The sequence below is a fragment of the Coregonus clupeaformis genome, chromosome 9, assembly GCF_020615455.1.
Source record: "Coregonus clupeaformis isolate EN_2021a chromosome 9, ASM2061545v1, whole genome shotgun sequence".
NCBI lineage: Eukaryota > Metazoa > Chordata > Actinopteri > Salmoniformes > Salmonidae > Coregonus > Coregonus clupeaformis.
In genome coordinates, this window is record NC_059200.1 from 40,737,970 (window position 1) to 40,761,160 (window position 23,191).

Genomic DNA, 23,191 nt, shown 5'->3' on the forward strand with positions numbered 1-23,191 from the left:
TGACAAATAAAATGCCAAAGGTCTGCAAGGCTGTAATTGCTCCAAATGGAGGACTCTTTGACGAAAGCAAAGTTTGAAAGACACAATTATTATTTCTATAAAAAATCATTATTTCTAACCTTGTCAATGACTACATTTCCTATGCATTTTGCTATATTTCCTATTCAAACTCATTTCATGTATACTTTCATGGAAAACAAGGACATTTGTAAGTGAGCCCAAACTTTTGAACGGTAGTATATATATATTTATATTTATATTACACACACACATATATACACACACAATGAATAGACAACATGTACAATACATTTCCACAAGTTTGCAACCATGGATATTACAGTTCATTTATAATAATGAAATGTTAATAATTGATGGAGGCAATTCTTCTGTCGTAACTTCTATCAGGAGAATGATTGACCCTCAGTCACGGCTATGGCACCAATCCCCGTTGGGGGCGGCAGGTAGCCTAGCGGTTAAGAGTTAGGCCAGTAACCGAAAGGTCGCTGGTTCAAATCCCCGAGCAGACTAGGTGAAAAATCTGTAGATGTGCTCGAGCAAGACACTCAATCCTAATTTCTCCAGTAAATCGCACTGGATAAGAACTCCTTCTAAATTACTAAAATGTAAAGATGTGTGCAGGGGAGGCAGAGGATGGAGCCTGAACCAACCCGCCTTGAGCTGAAAAAGGCATTCCAGTCTATTCTCAGAAGGTAGGTGTGGTACAGTACCTGTGCCACCCCAGTGACAGTAATAGCTACACCCTCCGCTGTCTCTACATCCTCACACTTGGGCTGCAGGGTCATAATCTCAAGGGTTATCCTGTGGAGAATGTGGAAAAAAATCAAAATAGGCATGTTCTGGAGGGTGATAGCAAATGAATAGAAGGGGAGTAAAAACACAAAAAGAAGGAAATAAAATAACATTCACCCAAAAGACTCCTCCTCCAGGGAGGTGACAACAGGATGTAATAGAATGCATTTTTCCCAGAGCTCAAAATATAATTGGATTCCCAAATGTAGATGTGATGTGCATTGAATCACCATATTGAAATAAATATCAAGTAATGTTAACTTGTGTTTATCAACAGCGTAATAGCTAGCAATGGTGGGACCCTTCTTTGCATCCCTTCTCAGAGCATTCATTATGGGGACCCTGTTGCCAAAGCCCATAGGAGTGTTAACGAACACAGAGGTTAGTTGTGTAGCAAAGCCCAATTAACAGGTTAATGACAGACCGCTGACTCTCTCTCCCTTCCGCTGCAGAGGGAGAGAACAACGTGACATGGAGAAAGAAGGAAAAACAGAGACACACAGTAGTTAGCCAGTTAGTCCACCCGTTTGTTTGCCTCTGACGTTTTGTTTGGTTCTTGTCCAGTCAGTCTATGCCTTACTGTCTGTCGTCTTTCTGGTCTTTTCGCAGCTGTCTAAAGCATTACCTGAGCCACCCCTGTCACATCCAGGGGGACACCTTCCGAGGTTTCGATATTCTCACAGCGACAGAGGATGGTCATTATCTCCAGAGACATCCTAGGCAGGCAGGTGGAAGGGTGGTAGGAATAGGAGAGGCAGGAGAGTGAGTATAGTATATCCGTACAATAGCTGTTAGGGATGTCAGTAATGGAGGGTCAGGGGTGAGAGGGGTGGGATAAGAACTAGAAGATACTCTAGGAGGAAGGGGCATTGGTATCTCTAGTCTAGGCCTACGCCATAGACTCTACAGCAAAAAAGGAACCATTGTGTAACCTAAACACCAGAGGCAGAACGCTTCAGATAGACTGGAGAAGCCTTCAGTTCCATCAATTATCTAATGCTAGTATGCTGGTGTTTACATTACAAGCACGAACACAGCACAGCCGGCCAGTTCTCTCCCCAACACAACAGACAGCAACAACTAGGACAAAGGGCATGAGTCACAGGGAAGGATTGGATTGGTCAACATAGCAGACAGAAGCATTCTTAACACCACATCTGAGATTAAGACAAGAGATTACTCAAAAATGCAAGTCCCTAATGACAATCGCTACTGCTTTGTTGAGGCTCGCTAAACAAGTCTAGAGCAGGGTTTCTTAAACTATGGGTCGGGACCCAAAGTGGGCCCTGGGCATGTGAGAGTTATGAGAATAAATATATAATCACACACTATTTCTTCTTAATTTGGGTCGCTGGAGGACTGTTCATTTCTCATTTGGGTCTCGAGCTGAAAAGATTTAAGAACCCCTGGTCTAGAGCAGTGGTTCTCAACTGGTTTTCCCCCGGGACCCAAATTGAACCAGGTTGTCTGTTGCAACCAAACATTCGCATCGTGAAAAATTATCACCAAATTACAGTATAGAAAACTATTTTTAACGAGATATTGATAGTAAATGTAGCAATTATTTCTTTAGAGTCTAAGACGTTGGGGTGTGTGGGGGTGGGGGCTTTACTACTAAAGCCCACAAAAACGCATTGAATAAACACATTCATAAAATGGCAAAGGACAGTCCAAAAATAAATCATAACAAACAAGGTTGAAGTGTCAGTCCTAAATCTAGGATATAAAAATAACTCAAATATACAGTACCAGTCAAAAGTTTGGACACCTACTCATTCAAGGGATTTTCTTTATTTTTACTGTTTTGTACATTGTAGAATAATAGTGAAGACATCAAAACATTGAAACAGATATGGAATCAAGTCACCAAAAAAAAAGTGTTAAACAAATCAAAATATATTTTAGATTCTTCAAAGTAGCCACCCTTTGCCTTGATGACAGCTTTGCACACTCTTGGCATTCTCTCAACCAGCTTCACCTGGAATGCTTTTCCAACAGTCTTGAAGGAGTTCCCACATATGCTTAGCAATTGTTGGCTGCTTTTCCTTCACTTTGCCGTCCGACTCATCCCAAACCATCTCAATTTGGCTAAGGTCGGGGGATTGTGGAGGCCAGGTCATCTGACGTAGCACTCCATCACTCTCCTTCTTGGTCAAATAGCCCTTACACAGCCTGGAGGTGTGTTGGGTCATTGTCCTGTTGAAAAACAAATGATAGCCCCACTAAGCCCAAACCAGATGCGATGGCGTATCGCTGCAGAATGCTATGGTAGCCATGTTGGTTAAGTGTGCCTTGAATTCTAAATAAATCACAGACAGTGTCACCAGCAAAGCACACTACACCATAACACCTCCTCCTCCATGCTTCACGGTGGGAACCACACATGCAGAGATCATCCGCTTACCTACTCTGCGTCTCACAAAGACACAGTGGTTGGAACCAAAAATCTCAAATTTGGACTCATCAGACCAAAGGACAGATATCCACCAGTCTAATGTCCATTACTCGTGTTTCTTGGCCCAAGCAAGTCTCTTCTTCTTATTGGTGTCCTTTCGTAGTGGTTTCTTTGCAGCAATTCTACCATGAAGGCCTAATTCACGCAGTCTCTTCTGAACAGTTGATGTTGAGATGTGTCTGTTACTTGAACTCTGTGAAGCATTTATTTGGGCTGCAATTTCTGAGGCTGGTAACTCTAATTAACTTATCCTCTGCAGCAGAGGTAACTCTGGGTCTTCCTTTCCTGTGGCGGTCCTCATGAGAGCCAGTTTCATCATAGCGCTTGATGGTTTTTACGACTGCACTTGAAGAAACTTTCAAAGTTCTTGAAATGTTCCGGATTGACTGACCTGAAATGTCTTAAAGTAATGATGGACTGTCGTTTCTCTTTGCTTATTTGAGCCGTTCTTGCCATAATATGGACTTGGTCTTTTACCAAATAGGGCTATCTTCTGTATACCACCCCTACCTTGTCACAACACAACTGATTGGCTGAAACGCATTAAGGAAAGAAATTCCACAAATTAACTTTAAACAAGGCACACCTGTTCATTGAAATGCATTCCAGGTGACTACCTCATGAAGCTGGTTGAGAGAATGCCAAGAGTGTGCAAAGCTGTCATCAAGGCAAAGGGTGGCTACCTTGAAGAATCTCAAATATAAAATCTATTTTGATTTGTTTAACACTTTTTTTGGTTACTACATGATTCTATGTGTGTGTGTTATTTCATAGTTTTGATGTATTCACTATTATTCTACAATGTAGAAAATAGTAAAAATACAGAAAAACCTTGAATGAGTAGTTGTGTCCAAACCTTTGACTGGTACTATATATATATATATATATATATATATACATACACTGCTCAAAAAAATAAAGGGAACACTTAAACAACACAATGTAACTCCAAGTCAATCACACATCTGTGAAATCAAACTGTCCACTTAGGAAGCAACACTGCTTGACAATAAATTTCACATAATGTTGTGCAAATAGAATAGACAACAGGTGGAAATCATAGGCAATTAGCAAGACACCCCCAATAAAGGACTGCTTTTGCAGGTGGTGACCACAGACCACTTCTCAGTTCCTATGCTTCCTGGCTGATGTTTTGGTCACTTTTGAATGCTGGCGGTGCTTTCACTCTAGTGGTAGCATGAGACGGAGTCTACAACCCACACAAGTGGCTCAGGTAGTGCAGCTCATCCAGGATGGCACATCAATGCGAGCTGTGGCAAGAAGGTTTGCTGTGTCTGTCAGCGTAGTGTCCAGAGCATGGAGGCGCTACCAGGAGACAGGCCAGTACATCAGGAGATGTGGAGGAGGCCGTAGGAGGGCAACAACCCAGCAGCAGGACTGCTACCTCCGCCTTTGTGCAAGGAGGAGCAGGAGGAGCACTGCCAGAGCCCTGCAAAATGACCTCCAGCAGGCCACAAATGTGCATGTGTCTGCTCAAACGGTCAGAAACAGACTCCATGAGGGTGGTATGAGGGCCCGACGTCCACAGGTGGGGGTTGTACATAATGTTTCTGCCATCGTCTCTTATAACCAAAAAGAGCTTCTGGATATCAGGACAGCGATTACTCACCTCGCATTGGACGAAGATTTTTTCTTCAACGAGGCGGTCGCGAAGGATATCCTACAGACACCCGACAAGGCCCAGATCCCCGTCATTCGCGTGAGGAAGAGACGGAGATATCGCGGACGTAGATCCGGGTGCCTTGTAAGGATCCGACGGCGAGCGAGTAAACTGCCTCTCCCATCAATCCTACTAGCCAACGTTCAATCTTTTGAGAATAAAATGGACGAGTTAAGATTACGGTTATCCTACCAACGGGACATTAAAAACTGTAATATCTTATGTTTCACGGAGTCGTGGCTGAACGACAACAATGATAACATTCAGCTAGCAGGCTATACGCTACATCGGCAGGACAGAACGTCTGACTCTGGTAAGACAAGGGGGCGGCGGTCTGTGTATATTTGTAAACAACAGCTGGTGCACAAAATCAAATACTAAGGAAGTCTCGAGGTTTTGCTCGCCTGAGGTAGAGTATCTTATGATAAGCTGTAGACCACACTATTTACCAAGAGAGTTTTCATCTATATTTTTCATAGCTGTCTATTTACCACCACAAACCAATGCTGGCATTAAGATTGCTCTGAATTAGTTGTACAAGGCCATTAATCAACAGGAAAACGCTCATCCAGATGCAGCGCTCCTAGTGGCCGGGGACTTTAATGCAGGGAAACTTAAATCCGTTCTACCTAATTTCTACCAGCATGTTAAATGTGCAACCAGAGGGAAAAAAACTCTAGACCACCTTTACTCCACACACAGAGACGCATACAAAGCTCTCCCTCGCCCTCCATTTGGCAAATCTGACCATAACTCTATCCTCCTGATTCCTGCTTATAAGCAAAAACTGAAGCAGGAAGCACCAGTGACTCGGTTAATAAAAAAGTGGTCAGATGACGCAGATGCTAAGCTACAGGACTGTTTTGCTAGCACAGACTGGAACATGTTCCGGGATTCTTCAGACAGCATTGAGGAGTACACCACATCAGTCACTGGCTTCATCAATAAGTGCATCGATGATGTCGTCCCCACAGTGACCGTACGTACATACCCCAACCAGAAGCCATGGATTACAGGAAACATCCGCACTGAGCTAAAGGGTAGAGCTGCCGCTTTCAAGGAACGGGACTCTAACCCGGACGCTTATAAGAAATCCCGCTATGACCTCCGACTAACCATCAAACAGGCAACGAGTCAATACAGGTCTAAGATTGAATCATACTACACTGGCTCTGACGCTCGTCGGATGTGGCAGGGCTTGAAAACTATTACAGACTACAAAGGGAAGCACTGCCGCGAGCTGCCCAGTGACACAAGCCTACCAGACGAGCTAAACCACTTCTATGCTCGCTTCGAGGCAAGCAACACTGAAGCATGCATGAGAGCACCAGCTGTTCCGGATGACTATGTGATCACGCTCTCCGTAGCCGATGTGAGTAAGACTTTTAAGCAGGTCAACATTCACAAGGCCGCAGGGCCAGACGGATTACCAGGACGTGTACTCCGAGCATGTGCTGACCAACTGGCAAGTGTCTTCACTGACATTTTCAACATGTCCCTGACTGAGTCTGTAATACCAACATGTTTCAAGCAGACCACCATAGTCCCCGTGCCCAAGAACTCTAAGATAACCTGCCTAAATGACTACCGACCCGTAGCACTGACGTCTGTAGCCATGAAGTGCTTTGAAAGACTGGTCATGGCTCACATCAACAGCATAATCCCAGAAACCCTAGACCCACTCCAATTTGCATACCGCCCCAACAGATCCACAGATGATGCAATCTCTATTGCACTCCACACTGCCCTTTCCCACCTGGACAAGAGGAACACCTACGTGAGAATGCTATTCATTGACTACAGCTCAGCATTCAACACCATAGTGCCCTCATCACTAAGCTAAGGATCCTGGGACTAAACACCTCCCTCTGCAACTGGATCCTGGACTTCCTGACGGGCCGCCCCCAGGTGGTAAGGGTAGGTAACAACACATCTGCCACACTGATCCTCAACACGGGGGCCCCTCAGGGGTGCGTGCTCAGTCCCCTCCTGTACTCTCTGTTCACCCATGACTGCATGGCCAGGCACGACTCCAACACCATCATTAAGTTTGCCGACGACACAACAGTGGTAGGCCTGATCACCGACAACGATGAGACAGCCTATAGGGAGGAGGTCAGAGATCTGGCCGTGTGGTGCCAGGACAACAACCTCTCCCTCAACGTGACCAAGACAAAGGAGATGATTGTGGACTACAGGAAAAAAAGAGGACTGAGCACGCCCCCCATTCTCATCGACGGGGCTGTAGTGGAACAGGTTGAGAGCTTCAAGTTCCTTGGTGTCCACATCACCAACGAACTATCATGGTCCAAACACACCAAGACAGTCGTGAAGAGGGCACGACAAAGCCTATTCCCCCTCAGGAGACTAAAAAAACTTGGCATGGGTCCTCAGATCCTCAAAAAATTATACAGCTGCACCATCGAGAGCATCCTGACTGGTTGCATCACCGCCTGGTATGGCAACTGCTTGGCCTCTGACCGCAAGGCACTACAGAGGGTAGTGCGTACGGCCCAGTACATCACTGGGGCAAAGCTCCCTGCCATTCAGGACCTCTATACCAGGCGGTGTCAGAGGAAGGCCCTCAAAATTGTCAAAGACTCCAGCCACCCTAGTCATAGACTGTTCTCTCTGCTACCGCACGGCAAGCGGTACCGGAGTGCCAAGTCTAGGTCCAAAAGACTTCTCAACAGCTTCTACCCCCAAGCCATAAGACTCCTGAACAGCTAATCATGGCTACCCGGACTATTTGCACTGCCCCCCACCCCATCCTTTTTACGCTGCTGCTACTCTGTTAAGTATTTATGCATAGTCACTTTAACTCTACCCACATGTACATATTACCTCAACTAGCCGGTGCCCCCGCACATTGACTCTGCAACGGTACCCCCCTGTATATATAGCCTCCCTACTGTCACTTTATTTTACTGTATATATAGCCTCCCTACTGTCACTTTATTTTACTTCTGCTCTTTTTTTGTTGTTGTTTTATTCTTACTTTTTTTGTTTAAAATAAATGCACTGTTGGTTAAGGGCTGTAAGTAAGCATTTCACTGTAATGTCTGCACCTGTTGTATTCGGCGCATGTGACCAATAAAATTTGATTTGATTTGATTTGTGCTTACAGCCCAACACCGTGCAGGACGTTTGGCATTTGCCAGAGAACACCAAGATTGGCAAATTCGCCACTGGCGCCCTGTGCTCTTCACAGATGAAAGCAGGTTCACACTGAGCACATGTGACAGACGTGACAGAGTCTGGAGATGCTGTGGAGAACGTTCTGCTGCCTGCAACATCCTCCAGCATGACCGGTTTGGCGGTGGGTCAGTCATGGTGTGGGGTGACATTTCTTTGGGGGGCTGCACAGCCCTCCATGTGCTCGCCAGAGGTAGCCTGACTGCCATTAGGTACCGAGATGAGATCCTCAGACCCCTTGTGAGACCATATGCTAGTGCAGTTGGCCCTGGGTTCCTCCTAATGCAAGACAATGCTAGACCTCATGTGGCTGGAGTGTGTCAGCAGTTCCTGCAAGAGGAAGGCATTGATGCTATGGACTGGCCCGCCCGTTCCCCAGACCTGAATCCAATTGAGCACATCTGGGACATCATGTCTCGCTCCATCCACCAACGCCACGTTGTACCACAGACTGTCCAGGAGTTGGCGGATGCTTTAGTCCAGGTCTGGGAGGAGATCCCACAGGAGACCATCCGCCACCTCATCAGGAGCATGCCCAGGCGTTGTTGGGAGGTCATACAGGCACGTGGAGGCCACACACACTACTGAGCCTCATTTTGACTTGTTTTAAGGACATTACATCAAAGTTGGATCAGCCTGTAGTGTGGTTTTCCACTTTAATTTTGAGGGTCACTCCAAATCCAGACCTCCATGGGTTGATCAATTTGATTTCCATTGATCATTTTTGTGTGATTTTGTTTTCAGCACATTCAACTATGTAAAGAAAAAAGTATTTAATAAGATTATTTCATTCATTCTGATCTAGGATGTGTTATTTTAGTGTTCCCTTTATTTTTTTGAGCAGTGTGTATATATATATATATTGCTCAAAAAAATTTAAAGGTGGGCCAGTCCATAGCATCAATGCCTTCCTCTTGCAGGAACTGCTGACACACTCCAGCCACATGAGATCTAACATTGTCTTGCATTAGGAGGAACCCAGGGCACCAGCATATGGTCTCACAAGGGGTCTGAGGATCTCATCTCGGTACCTAATGGCAGTCAGGCTACCTCTGGCGAGCACATGGAGGGCTGTGCAGCCCCCCAAAGAAATGTCACCCCACACCATGACTGACCCACCGCCAAACCGGTCATGCTGGAGGATGTTGCAGGCAGCAGAACGTTCTCCACGGCGTCTCCAGACTCTGTCACGTCTGTCACATGTGCTCAGTGTGAACCTGCTTTCATCTGTGAAGAGCACAGGGCGCCAGTGGCGAATTTGCCAATCTTGGTGTTCTCTGGCAAATGCCAAACGTCCTGCACGGTGTTGGGATGTAAGCACAACCTCCACCTGTGGACGTCAGGCCCTCATACCACCCTCACGGAGTCGGTTTCTGACCGTTTGAGCAGACACATGCACATTTGTGGCCTGCTGGAGGTCATTTTGCAGGGCTCTGGCAGTGCTCCTCCTGTTCCTCCTTGCACAAAGGCGGAGGTAGCGGTCCTGCTGCTGGGTTGTTGCCCTCCTACGGCCTCCTCCACGTCTCCTGATGTACTGGCCTGTCTCCTGGTAGCGCCTCCATGCTCTGGACACTACGCTGACAGACACAGCAAACCTTTTTGCCACAGCTCGCATTGATGTGCCATCCTGGATGAGCTGCACTACCTGAGCCACTTGTGTGGGTTGTAGACTCCGTCTCATGCTACCACTAGAGTGAAAGCACCGCCAGCATTCAAAAGTGACCAAAACATCAGCCAGGAAGCATAGGAACTAAGAAGTGGTCTGTGGTCACCACCTGCAGAACCACTCCTTTATTGGGGGTGTCTTGCTAATTGCCTATAATTTCCACCTGTTGTCTATTCCATTTGCACAACAGCATGTGAAATGTATTGTCAATCAGTGTTGCTTCCTAAGTGGACAGTTTGATTTCACAGAAGTGTGATTGACTTGGAGTTACATTGTGTTGTTTAAGTGTTCCCTTTATTTTTTTGAGCAGTATATATATATATACAGTGAGGAGAACAAGTATTTGATACACTGCCGATTTTGCAGGTTTTCCTACTTACAAAGCATGTAGAGGTCTGTAATTTTTATCATACTTCAACTGTGAGAGACGGAATCTAAAACAAAAATCCAGAAAATCACATTGTATGATTTTTAAGTAATTAATTTGCATTTTATTGCATGACATAAGTTTTTGATCACCTACCAACCAGTAAGAATTCCAGCTTTCACAGACCTGTTAGTTTTTCTTTAAGAAGCCCTCCTGTTCTCCACTCATTACCTGTATTAACTGCACCTGTTTGAACTCATTACCTGTATAAAAAGACACCTGTCCACACACTCAAACAGACTCCAACCTCTCCACAATGGCCAAGACCAGAGAGCTGTGTAAGGACATCAGGGATACAATTGTAGACCTGCACAAGGCTGGGATGGGCTACAGGACAATAGGCAAGCAGCTTGGTGAGAAGGCAACAACTGTTGGCGCAATTATTAGAAAATGGAAGAAGTTCAAGATGACGGTCAATCACCCTCGGTCTGGGGCTCCATGCAATATCTCACCTCGTGGGGCATCAATGATCATGAGGAAGGTGAGGGATCAGCGCAGAACTACACGGCAGGACCTGGTCAATGACCTGAAGAGAGATGGGACCACAGTCTCAAAGACAACCATTGGTAACACACTACGCCGTCATGGATTAAAATCCTGCAGCACACGCAAGGTCCCCCTGCTCAAGCCAGCGCATGTCCAGGCCCATCTGAAGTTTGCCAATGACCATCTGGATGATCCAGAGGAGGAATGGGAGAAGGTCATGTGGTCTGATGAGACAAAAATAGAGCTTTTTGGTCTAAACTCCACTCGCCGTGTTTGGAGGAAGAAGGATGAGTACAACCCCAAGAACACCATCCCAAGCGTGAAGCATGGAGGTGGAAACATCATTCTTTGGGGTTGCTTTTTTGCAAAGGGGACAGGACGACTGCACCGCATTGAGGGGAGGATGGATGAGGCCATGTATCGCGAGATCTTGGCCAACAACCTCCTTCCCTCAGTAAGAGCATTGGAGATGGGTCGTGGTTGGGTCTTCCAGCATGACAACAACCCAAAACACACAGCCAGGGCAACTAAGGAGGGGCTCCGTAAGAAGCATCTCAAGGTCCTGGAGTGGCCTAGCCAGTCTCCAGACCTGAACCCAATAGAACATCTTTGGAGGGAGCTGAAAGTCCATATTGCCCAGCGACAGCACCGAAACCTGAAGGATCTGGAGAAGGTCTGTATGGAGGAGTGGGCCAAAATCGCTGCTGCAGTGTGTGAAAACCTGGTCAAGACCTACAGGAAAAAAGGTTTCTGTACCAAATATTAAGTTCTGCTTTTCTGATGTATCAAATACTTACAGTGGGGAAAAAAAGTATTTAGTCAGCCACCAATTGTGCAAGTTCTCCCACTTAAAAAGATGAGAGAGGCCTGTAATTTTCATCATAGGTACACGTCAACTATGACAGACAAATTGAGGAAAAAAAATCCAGAAAATCACATTGAAGGATTTTTTATGAATTTATTTGCAAATTATGGTGGAAAATAAGTATTTGGTCAATAACAAAAGTTTCTCAATACTTTGTTATATACCCTTTGTTGGCAATGACACAGGTCAAACGTTTTCTGTAAGTCTTCACAAGGTTTTCACACACTGTTGCTGGTATTTTGGCCCATTCCTCCATGCAGATCTCCTCTAGAGCAGTGATGTTTTGGGGCTGTCGCTGGGCAACACGGACTTTCAACTCCCTCCAAAGATTTTCTATGGGGTTGAGATCTGGAGACTGGCTAGGCCACTCCAGGACCTTGAAATGCTTCTACGAAGCCACTCCTTCGTTGCCCGGGCGGTGTGTTTGGGATCATTGTCAGGCTGAAAGACCCAGCCACGTTTCATCTTCAATGCCCTTGCTGATGGAAGGAGGTTTTCACTCAAAATCTCACGATACATGGCCCCATTCATTCTTTCCTTTACACGGATCAGTCGTCCTGGTCCCTTTGCAGAAAAACAGCCCCAAAGCATGATGTTTCCACCCCCATGCTTCACAGTAGTTATGATGTTCTTTGGATGCAACTCAGCATTCTTTGTCCTCCAAACACAACAAGTTGAGTTTTTACCAAAAATTTATATTTTGGTTTCATCTGACCATATGACATTCTCCCAATCCTCTTCTGGATCATCCAAATCCACTCTAGCAAACTTCAGACGGGCCTGGACATGTACTGGCTTAAGCAGGGGGACACGTCTCCCACTGCAGGATTTGAGTCCCTGGCGGCATAGTGTGTTACTGATGGTAGGCTTTGTTACTTTGGTCCCAGCTCTCTGCAGGTCATTCACTAGGTCCCCCCGTGTGGTTCTGGGATTTTTGTCACTGTTCTTGTGATCATTTTGACCCCACGGGGTGAGATCTTGCGTGGAGCCCCAGATCGAGGGAGATTATCAGTGGTCTTGTATGTCTTCCATTTCCTAATAATTGCTCCCACAGTTGATTTCTTCAAACCAAGCTGCTTACCTATTGCAGATTCAGTCTTCCCAGCCTGGTGCAGGTCTACAATTTTGTTTCTGGTGTCCTTTGACAGCTCTTTGAACTTGGCCATAGTGGAGTTTGGAGTGTGACTGTTTGAGGTTGTGGACAGGTGTCTTTTATACTGATAACAAGTTCAAACAGGTGCCATTAATACAGGTAACGAGTGGAGGACAGTGGAGCCTCTTAAAGAAGAAGTTACAGGTCTGTGAGAGCCAGAAATCTTGCTTGTTTGTAGGTGACCAAATACTTATTTTCCACCATAATTTGCAAATAAATTCATAAAAAATCCTTCAATGTGATTTTCTGGATTTTTTTTCCTCAATTTGTCTGTCATAGTTGACGTGTACCTATGATGAAAATTACAGGCCTCTCTCATCTTTTTAAGTGGGAGAACTTGCACAATTGTTGGCTGACTAAATACTTTTTTTCCCCACTGTATGTCATGCAATAAAATGCAAATTAATTACTTAAAAATCATACAATGTGATTTTCTGGATTTTTATTTTAGATTCCGTCTCTCACAGTTGAAGTGTACCTATGATAAAAATTACAGACCTCTTCATGCTTTGTAAGTAGGAAAACCTGCAAAACCGGCAGTGTATCAAATACTTGTTCTCCCCACTGTGTGTGGGTATGTATGTATGTATGTATTGTAACGGTTTTGACTTGAGGTTATTTATAGGGGGTGCCAGGTAGGTTGTGCCCACCAGAGAAAGCATGGGTTTCTCCTTTTAGTTTGGGAGGGAATGAGTCCCATCTGGTCCGTCAAGTCACACCAATACAAAGGACTTATGTAAAAGTCAAGATGGAAATATACTTTTCATAAACCCCTTAAAACCTTGGAAAGAACTTCAAACAAGTGTATTCTTTTGCGTGGTTGTATTAACAACATAAATGATCACCCACACCCACACACAACAATATAACAAATCACTGCACTTATGTTCATTTAGAAATGTCCTGTACCTCGGGCATAAAAAGAGTCCAGCCCGGTAAATAAGTTCAGTGACTCAAGTGACCTTAGTCCCATAACGTTTGTCCGTAGCATAAACCCAGTATATTCATACACTCAAAATAACACTTATTTTGTAACACAACTATAAAGCGTATCAAAGACTACCCAAAGAATAATACGTCCTCACAACTACATAAATCACAGTATACATCACCCCAAACAAATGAAATACCGTGTACAAAAGTTGTAGTCAGTCGGTCAGTCAGACAATCCGCCAACAGCTCTCCAGCGGAGAAAAGGCCACGAAAACCAACGGAGAGTGGTAGTCCACAGACGCACAGAGTGGATCCAATCCTGGGTAAACTCGCTTTAAGGCTACAAAACACACTGTAAGGCAACAAAACAAACGTAATGGCGAAGCTTCATGAACTGAAGGTCGTCCACATCCTCATTCATGTCTCAATCACCACCCTCTCTTTGCGCAGCTGATGCTGGCTATTTAATGAGGAATTAAAGGGGAAGCGCCCTATTAGAAGGAGAAGCACTGAGACGGTTCAGAAATATTCAGGGCCGTCACACACCCCCTCCCCTGGAAAAAGCCGACCATTGCCCGGGAAGGCAGATCTTGGTCGGGGAAACCGAGAAAGGTCTCCTCATCACTTTCCTCTTCAAAGATCTCCAGGACCTTGCGGCTCTCAATCTCCTCCAATTCCTCAGCCGAGGGGTAACAGGCCTTAAGGCGTGAGACATGGACAACGCGCATATCTTCACCTGTGTCCTCTTTCACCACTCGGTAGTTCAAAGGGCCCATCTGCTCCACAATCCTATATGGTCCTTGCCATTTAGGAGCGAGCTTGGCCGAGAAGAATTGTTCAGCTTTCGAGTAAGGATGAGAGCGAAGCCACACCCGATCACGAAGCTGGAACTGCATGTCTCGTCTGTTCTTATCATAATTTCTCTTCTGCTTGAGTCGAGCCTGGATCATGTTCCTTGAGACAAGAGCTCTCAAGTCGTGGAGATGGACTACCTGGTCATAGCAAGCAGCGTCTGGAGTAAGCTGCTGGGGCTGTAGCACCATATCCAAGGGTCCTCGGAGGAGACGACTTAGGTTCAGCTCTGCAGGTGTGACTCCAGTGGACTCTTGCACAGCAGAATTCAGGGCAAATCGAAACTTCGTGAAGGTGCTTGTCCCAGTGTTTGTGCTGGGTCCCTACATAGGAAGCAACCATTGTCTTCAAGGTTCGATTTACTCTCTCAGTGAGGTTGGTCTGTGGGTGATAGGCTGTGGTCAACTTCTGTCTCAGGTTCCATCTTTGGCAGGTCTCTCCAAAGAGATCAGAGACAAATTGGGAACCTCGATCAGACAGGATGTAATCAGGCACTCCCCAGCGAGTCAGGATCTCTTTCGTAAGGATGTTAGAGACGGTCCTCGCTGTGGCCTGACGCAGGGCAAAGAGCTCAACCCACTTGGAATAGTAATCAACAAAAACAAGCATGTACACATTCTGATTGGAGCTTCTAGGAAATGGACCCATCAAATCCACTCCTAACATTTCCCAAGGTCGGGTAACCACAGTTTGCTGCAACTTGCCAGCAGGTTTTCTACCTTCTGGTTTGTACATTTGACAAACCTGACAGTTTCGGATATGTGACTTCACATCCATGCTCAGATGTGGCCAGTACAGTAATGCTTGCAAACGTTTGTAGGTTTTGAACCTGCCCAAATGACCAGCTAATGGGTCTTCATGGAAATGTTGAAGCAGTTGAAGGCGTAGAGTTTCAGGTATGTACATTTGGTAGAGTGTTCTGTGAGGTAGTTGTACAACTCGGTAGACTTTGTCTTCAATGATGGTCAGCTTTGTGGTAGGGTTGACCATCTTTTCTCCATCTTCCAGGATAGTCTGGTACAAAGCCTGTACTTCTGGATCATCCTGTTGGCCTTTCCAAATGACCTCATCAGAGATGGGAAAGTCAGTTTTGGGTGAGTCTCGACTGCTAGACAGGACAGTAGCACATGTAAGATGAGGGCCACCATTACCACAAGCAGGAGCTCTGGATAAGGCATCTGGAACAGTGTTGTATTTTCCTTTCCTGTATTCTACTGCAAAGGTGAACTCTTGCAACCGTAGAGCCCATCTGATGAGCCTGGTGCTTGGTTTGTTGGTCTTGAACACCCACACAAGGGAGGAATGGTCAGTGACCACAGTGAAGTGTCTTCCCTCCAGATAGTACCTCCACTTTTCCAAAGCCCAGACAACTGCAAGGCACTCTTGCTCGGTTGTGGAGTAGTTCCGTTCTGCTCCATTCAATGTCCGACTGGCAAACGCTAGCACTTCTTCAGTACCAAGTCCAGTCTGTTGGACTAGGACAGCACCAAGTCCAACATCACTTGCATCAGTGTAAACAACAAAAGGGAAATCAAAGTTGGGATGACCCAAAATGGGAGGTGTGACGAGGTGTCGTTTCAGGGTTTCAAAGGAGTTCTGGCACTCTGCCGTCCATCGGAATTTCGCTCCTTTTCGCTTCAACCCGTTGAGGGGTTCTGCCACCTGGGAGAAGTTCCACACAAACCGATGGTACCATCCAGCCATCCCAAGGAACCGTTGAAGGGCCTTGAGTGTGGTTGGCACAGGGAAGTCTTGTACAGCCTTGGTCTTTTCAGGATCCACATGAATACCATCACAAGACACAATATGGCCAAGGAACTTCAGGGAGGTTTGGCAGAAGTTGCTCTTCTTCATGTTCACTGTCAGACCAGCTTCTCTTAGCTTGTCCAACACTGCTTGAAGGTCTTGAAAGTGTTGCTCTCTGTTCTGGGAGTAGATAATTATATCGTCCAGGTAGACGAAACATATCTTCCCTTTGAGCTCACCTAACGCAATCTCCATGAGTCTTTGGAAAGTGGCAGGTGCATTCTTTAATCCAAAAGGCATCACCTTAAAGGAAAACAAGCCCTCAGCACAGACAAAAGCAGTCTTGTCCTTGCTTTCCTGGTCCATCTCAACCTGCCAATAGCCACTATTGAGGTCAAGGGTAGTGAACACAACAGCGCCAGACAATGACTCCAGGATCTCGTGGATGGTGGGAAGAGGATAGGCATCAGTCTGGGAAACATTGTTGGTCTTCCTATAGTCCACACAAAATCTAAGACCACCGGTCTTTTTTGGAATGAGGGACAACAGGAGCAGCCCAGGGAGAGGAGGAACGTTCTATTATATCTTGTGTCAACATATCATTAATGAGTCCCTTTTGGATGATTAGCTTCGCTGGGGACAAACGATATGGCTTTTGCTTGATCGGCATTTCCTGGGTAAGGAATATTTTGTGCTTCAGGAGTCCGGTCGTCCCTAGCTTTGAAGTACACACATCAGCATTATTCTGCAGCTGTTCCAACAGCCTTAACTCCTCTGGCTGTTCCAGCTGAGCTCTTCTTACAGCCTGTAAAAGGAGATCATCAGAAGGATTACCCAGGGTTAGTGGTACCGAGCAACGGCAGAGAAGACTGCCACATTTGGACCCCAATCATGTAACTTTGTAACTTCTGATTGGAAGAAATGCTTCTTGCTCGGATTGTTTGGAAACCAGTAGCAATTGTGTGCGATATCAATCTGGACACCACTGAAGTACATGAAATCAATTCCCAACACGACAGGAAAAGCAAGGTTCTTGGTTTGTAGGATAACCGAAGGAATCATATAGGAGCGGTTACACAGGCGGAACTCCACCTCACTCCATCCAAGTGGTCGTTTAGCCTCACCGTCAGCCAGATACAGTGGACCTTCTGTCCACGGCTTCAAGTTGTATTTTGGACCTTGAACCTCCTTCCACAGTTTCTCATTGAGCAGTGTGTAGGATGACCCGGTGTCCAGGATGGCTCTTCCTGTCCATGGGCCTATGGACAGGGGTAACACCAGCTGGTGTGGTATTAACTGAAAGGAAGGGGATGTCGGCGGGGGCGTAGGCAGTGACTCTTGAGGTTTCAGCTCTGGTCAAAGCACCCAGAGTAGGATGGTCGTTCCTGCGAAGTGTGTTAGGTGTGTTGGCCTGTGGTGATTTGTGGTTTCTGGAAGGGTTTACTTGATACGGTCTTGGACATGTAGCTGAAGAATGTCCCTTTTGGCTACATCTCCAACAGAACATGGGAGGGGTCTTGGCTGGAGACTCTGGCTGTGGTTGATGATCTGGTTTGGGTAACTGTTTGGGTGTCTGTTTCTTTCTCTGTTCATATTGCTGTTGGCCTTCTCTGTCCTTCTCGAACTGCTGTCCCAGGCGAACCAGTCCATCGACAGTGGTGACTCTTTCTCTGAGTTGACTGGCTAGTAGTGGGTTGATGTTCTTCAAGATCAACTTAATGACCTCTTCCTCCTCAATGCCAGGTTTCCACCTTCTGCACAGGGAGTGGTAACCGTATGCAAAGTCACGGATATTCTCATTCTCCCTTTGCACTCGATTCCTGACTCTGTCTGCCAGCTCATCTGTGTAGTCCTCAGACAGAAATGCAGAGGAAAACTTGGCCTCAAAGTCAGCCCAGGAGGTAGTGGTGAGACGTGCCACATCCCACCAGTCTCGAGCTGTCCCATGCAACACATTCCTCAATGTGGCAAGGAGTTCTTCGTCAGCCAGGGGATTGAGGGCAAGAAAGTCATGACATCTTTCCAGATACATTAGCGGATCAGGACTGTCATCCTTTTTTCCCAAAGGTGGGAAATTGCAATTTAATGGGCATTGCTCCCACATGACGTCTACTCAAATCACCATGAACAAAAGAGCTAGGAGGGATTGAGGAAGTAGAGGGTGAGGGAGTTATGGGACCATGAAAATGAACACCAGGATGCATGGTGGATTGCATCCTGCAAGGGGTGGCTGCAGCATGGCCTTGTCTTGGCTGTTCTGAGGTGCCCGCTTGGCCCTCAGTGGTCTGAACAGAAGTGGACACAAGAGAAGCTCTGTGCAAGGAGTTGTGCCTAATGGAGGCCATGTCAACAGACACATCATCCAACATTTTAACACAATTAGAGAGCGCTGTCTGCAAGTGGTCTACCGTGTTAACCAGGGGAGAAAATACTGAATTGACGTCCTTGAGGACCTCAGTGTGATGATGTTGCAGGCGCCACTGGAGAGTGGCAGTGAGTTGGCTTTGTTGGTAGTCAAACTGCCTGTCCATGGCACCAGTAATTTCCTGTCTTCCACTCTCACTGAGCTCTGTCAGAGTGTGGGTTAGAGTACTCAGTGAGTTTCTGAATTCCATGGCACTCTGTTGTTGCTCTACACTCAGACATTTGAATTTATGATGGATTAGAGTTTGTAGATGTTGTTGAGTCTTACGAATATCAAGGATGTCACCTTGAAGTTGTAAGACTACAACCTCTGGAGATAAACCAGACAATGGAGGAAGGTGGGGCGTCAGAGGGAGGGCTAGCTCAGTACTTTCACACAGATCCATGTCAATAAGTGAGTTACTAGTTAGACCTGTGGCCTGTGGTCCAGACCGAGCATTTAGATTCCCAGGGCTCTGGCCCAAATCAACTCCATTATTTCCATTCACATTATGATTTGTATTGTTGGCTCGGTAGTCAGAATGGCCCTGTGTATTCCCATTGACAGGTAGGATATGGATGAGCACATTTTCTTGTAGTGAATCCATTATTTTAATTCCACTCAAAAGATTTGCTTTGGTTAGTTCTCAATGTTGAAGTCCCATCTGGGGTGCCATTTTTATGTAACGGTTTTGACTTGAGGTTATTTATAGGGGTGCCAGGTAGGTTGTGCCCACCAGAGAAAGCATGGGTTTCTCCTTTTAGTTTGGGAGGGAATGAGTCCCATCTGGTCCGTCAAGTCACACCAATACAAAGGACTTATGTAAAAGTCAAGATGGAAATATACTTTTCATAAACCCCCTTAAAACCTTGGAAAGAACTTCAAACAAGTGTATTCTTTTGCGTGGTTGTATTAACAACATAAATGATCACCCACACCCACACACAACAATATAACAAATCACTGCACTTATGTTCATTTAGAAATGTCCTGTACCTCGGGCATAAAAAGAGTCCAGCCCGGTAAATAAGTTCAGTGACTCAAGTGACCTTAGTCCCGCAACGTTTGTCCGTAGCATAAACCCAGTATATTCATACACTCAAAATAACACTTATTTTGTAACACAACTATAAAGCGTATCAAAGACTACCCAAAGAATAATACGTCCTCACAACTACATAAATCACAGTATACATCACCCCAAACAAATGAAATACCGTGTACAAAAAGTTGTAGTCAGTCGGTCAGTCAGACAATCCGCCAACAGCTCTCCAGCGGAGAAAAGGCCACGAAAACCAACGGAGAGTGGTAGTCCACAGACGCACAGAGTGGATCCAATCCTGGGTAAACTCGCTTTAAGGCTACAAAACACACTGTAAGGCAACAAAACAAACGTAATGGCGAAGCTTCATGAACTGAAGGTCGTCCACATCCTCATTCATGTCTCAATCACCACCCTCTCTTTGCGCAGCTGATGCTGGCTATTTAATGAGGAATTAAAGGGGAAGCGCCCTATTAGAAGGAGAAGCACTGAGACGGTTCAGAAATATTCAGGGCCGTCACAGTATGTATGTATGTATGTATGTATGTATGTATGTATGTATGTATGTATGTATGTATGTATGTATGTATGTATGTATGTATGTATGTATGTATATGTATATATATATATATATATATATATATATATATATATATATATATATATATATATATATAACACACACACACACACATATACACACACACACACACATACATATACATACACACACAGTTGAAGTCGGATGTTTACATACACTTAGGTTGGAGTCAATAAAACTTCTTTTTCAACCACTCCACTAATTTCTGGTTAACAAACTATAGTTTTGGCAAGTTGGTTAGGACATCTACTTTGTGCATGACACTAGTCATTTTCCAACAATTGTTTACAGATTATTTCACTAATAATTCACTGTATCACAATTCCAGTGGGTCAGAAGTTTAGATACACTAAGTTGACTGTGCCTTTAAACAGCTTGGAAAATTCCAGAAAATGTTGTCATGGCTTTAGAAGCTTCTGATAGGCTACTTGACATCATTTCAGTCAATTGGAGGTGTACCTGTGGATGTATTTCAAGGCCTTACCTTCCAACTCAGTGCCTCTTTGCTTGACATCATGGGGGGAAAAAAATCACAAGAAATCAGCCAAAATTGTAGACCTTCACAAGTCTGGTTCATCCTTGGGAGCAATTTCCAAATGCCTGAAGGTACCACGTTCATCTGTACAAACAATAGTACACAAGTATAAACACCATGGGACCACGCAGCCGTCATACCGCTCAGGAAGGAGACGCGTTCTGTCTCCTAGAGATGAACGTATTTTAGTGCGAAAAGTGCAAATCAATCCCAGCACAACACAAAGGACCTTGTGAAGATGCTGGAAGAAACAGGTACAAAAGTATCTATATCAACAGTAAAACGAGTCCTATATCGACCTAACCTGAAAGGCCGCTCAGCAAGGAATAAGCCACTGCTCCAAAACCGGCATAAAAAAGCCAGACTACGGTTTGCAACTGCACATGTGGACAAAGATCGTGCTTTTTGGAGAAATGTCCTCTGGTCTGATGAAACAAAAATAGAACTGTTTGGCCATAATGACCATTGTTATGTTTGGAGGAAAAAGACGGTGGCTTGCAAGCCGAAGAACACCATCCCAACCGTGAAGCACGGGGGTGGCAGCATCAAGCTGTGGGGGTGCCTTACTGCAGGAGGGACTGGTGCACTTTACAAAATAGATGGCATCATGAGGAAGGACAATTATGTGGACATATTGAAGCAACATCTCAAGACATCAGTCAGGAAGTTAAAGCTTGGTTGCAAATGGGTCTTCTTTAAAATAAAAGTGGTGATCCGATAAAATGTCAGGAATTGTGAAAAACTGAGTTTAAATGTATTTGGCTAAGGTGTAACACTACCGTTCAAAAGTTTGGGCTCACTTAGAAATGTCCTTGTTTTCCATGTAAACATACCTGAAATGAGTTTGAATAGGAAATATAGCAAAATGCATAGGAAATGTAGTCATTGACAAGGTTAGAAATAATGATTTTTAATAGAAATAATAATTGTGTCCTTCAAACTTTGCTTTTGTCAAAGAATCCTCAATTTGCAGCAATTACAGCCTTGCAGACCTTTGGCATTTTAGTTGTCAATTTGTTGAGGTAATCTGAAGAGATTTCACCCCATGCTTCCTGAAGCACCTCCCACAAGTTGGATTGGCTTGATGGGCACTTCTTACGTACCATACGGTCAAGCTGCTCCCACAACAGCTGAATAGGGTTGAGATCCGGTGACTGTGCTGGCCCCTCCATTATAGACAGAAAACCAGCTGACTGCTTCTTCCCTAAATAGTTCTTGCATAGTTTGGAGCTGTGCTTTGGGTCATTGTCCTGTTGTAGGAGGAAATTGGCTCCAATCAAGCGCCGTCCACATGGTATGGCATGGCGTTGCAAAATGGAGTGATAGCCTTCCTTCTTCAAGATCCCTTTTACCCTGTACAAATCTCCCTCTTTACCACCACCAAAGCACCCCCAGACCATCACATTGCCTCCACCATGCTTGACAGATGGCATCAAGCACTCCTCCAGCATCTTTTCATTTGGTCTGCATCTCACAAATGTTATTCTTTGTGATCTGAACACCTCAAACTTCGATTTGTCTGTCCATAACACTTCCTCTGTCCAGTGTCTGTGTTCTTTTGCCCATCTTAATCTTTTCTTTTTATTGGCCAGTCTGAGATATGGCCTTTTCTTTGCAACTCTGCCTCGAAGGTCAGCATCCCGGAGTCGCCTCTTCGCTGTTGAGACTGGTGTTTTGCGGGTACTATTTAATGAAGCTGCCAGCTGAGGACCTGTGAGGCGTCTGTTTCTCAAGCTAGACATTATTGAATTTGTCCTCTTGCTCAGTTGTGCACCGGGGCCTCCCACTCCTCTTTCTATTCTGGTTAGAGCCAGTTTGTGCTGTTCTGCGAAGGGAGTAGTACACAGCGTTGTACGAGATCTGCAGTTTCTTGGCAATTTCTCACACGGAATAGCCTTCATTTCTCAGAACAAGAAGACTGATGAGTTTCAGAAGAAAGTTATTTGTTTCTGGCCATTTTGAACCTGTAATCGAACCCACAATTGCTGATGCTCCAGATACTCAACTAGTCTCAAGAAGGCCAGTTTTATTGCTTCTTTAATCAGCACAACAGTTTTCAGCTGTGCTAACATAATTGCAAAAGGGTTTTCTAATGATCAATTAGCCTTTTAAAATGATTAACTTGGATTAGCAAACACAACGTTCCATTGGAACACAGGACTGATGGTTGCTGATAATGGGCCTCTGTACACCTATGTAGATATTCCATTAAAAACCAGCCGTTTCCAGCTACAATAGCCATTTACAACATTAACAATGTCTAAACTGTATTTCTGATCAATTTGATGTTAATGGACCAAAAAACTGATTTTCTTTCGATATGGACATTTCTAAGTG

The 23,191-nt window shown here is 45.1% G+C and overlaps 1 protein-coding gene across 1 annotated transcript in view; it reads right to left on the reverse strand.

Annotated features, from left to right (window-relative positions):
* Positions 1-23,191, reverse strand: part of LOC121573532 (flotillin-2a-like) — a 53,473-nt gene that overhangs the window by 15,019 nt on the left and 15,263 nt on the right. Inside the window, 1 exon segment of the mRNA XM_041885594.2 lies at positions 732-822. Within this exon segment, the coding sequence (XP_041741528.2) occupies positions 732-822 (91 nt within the window).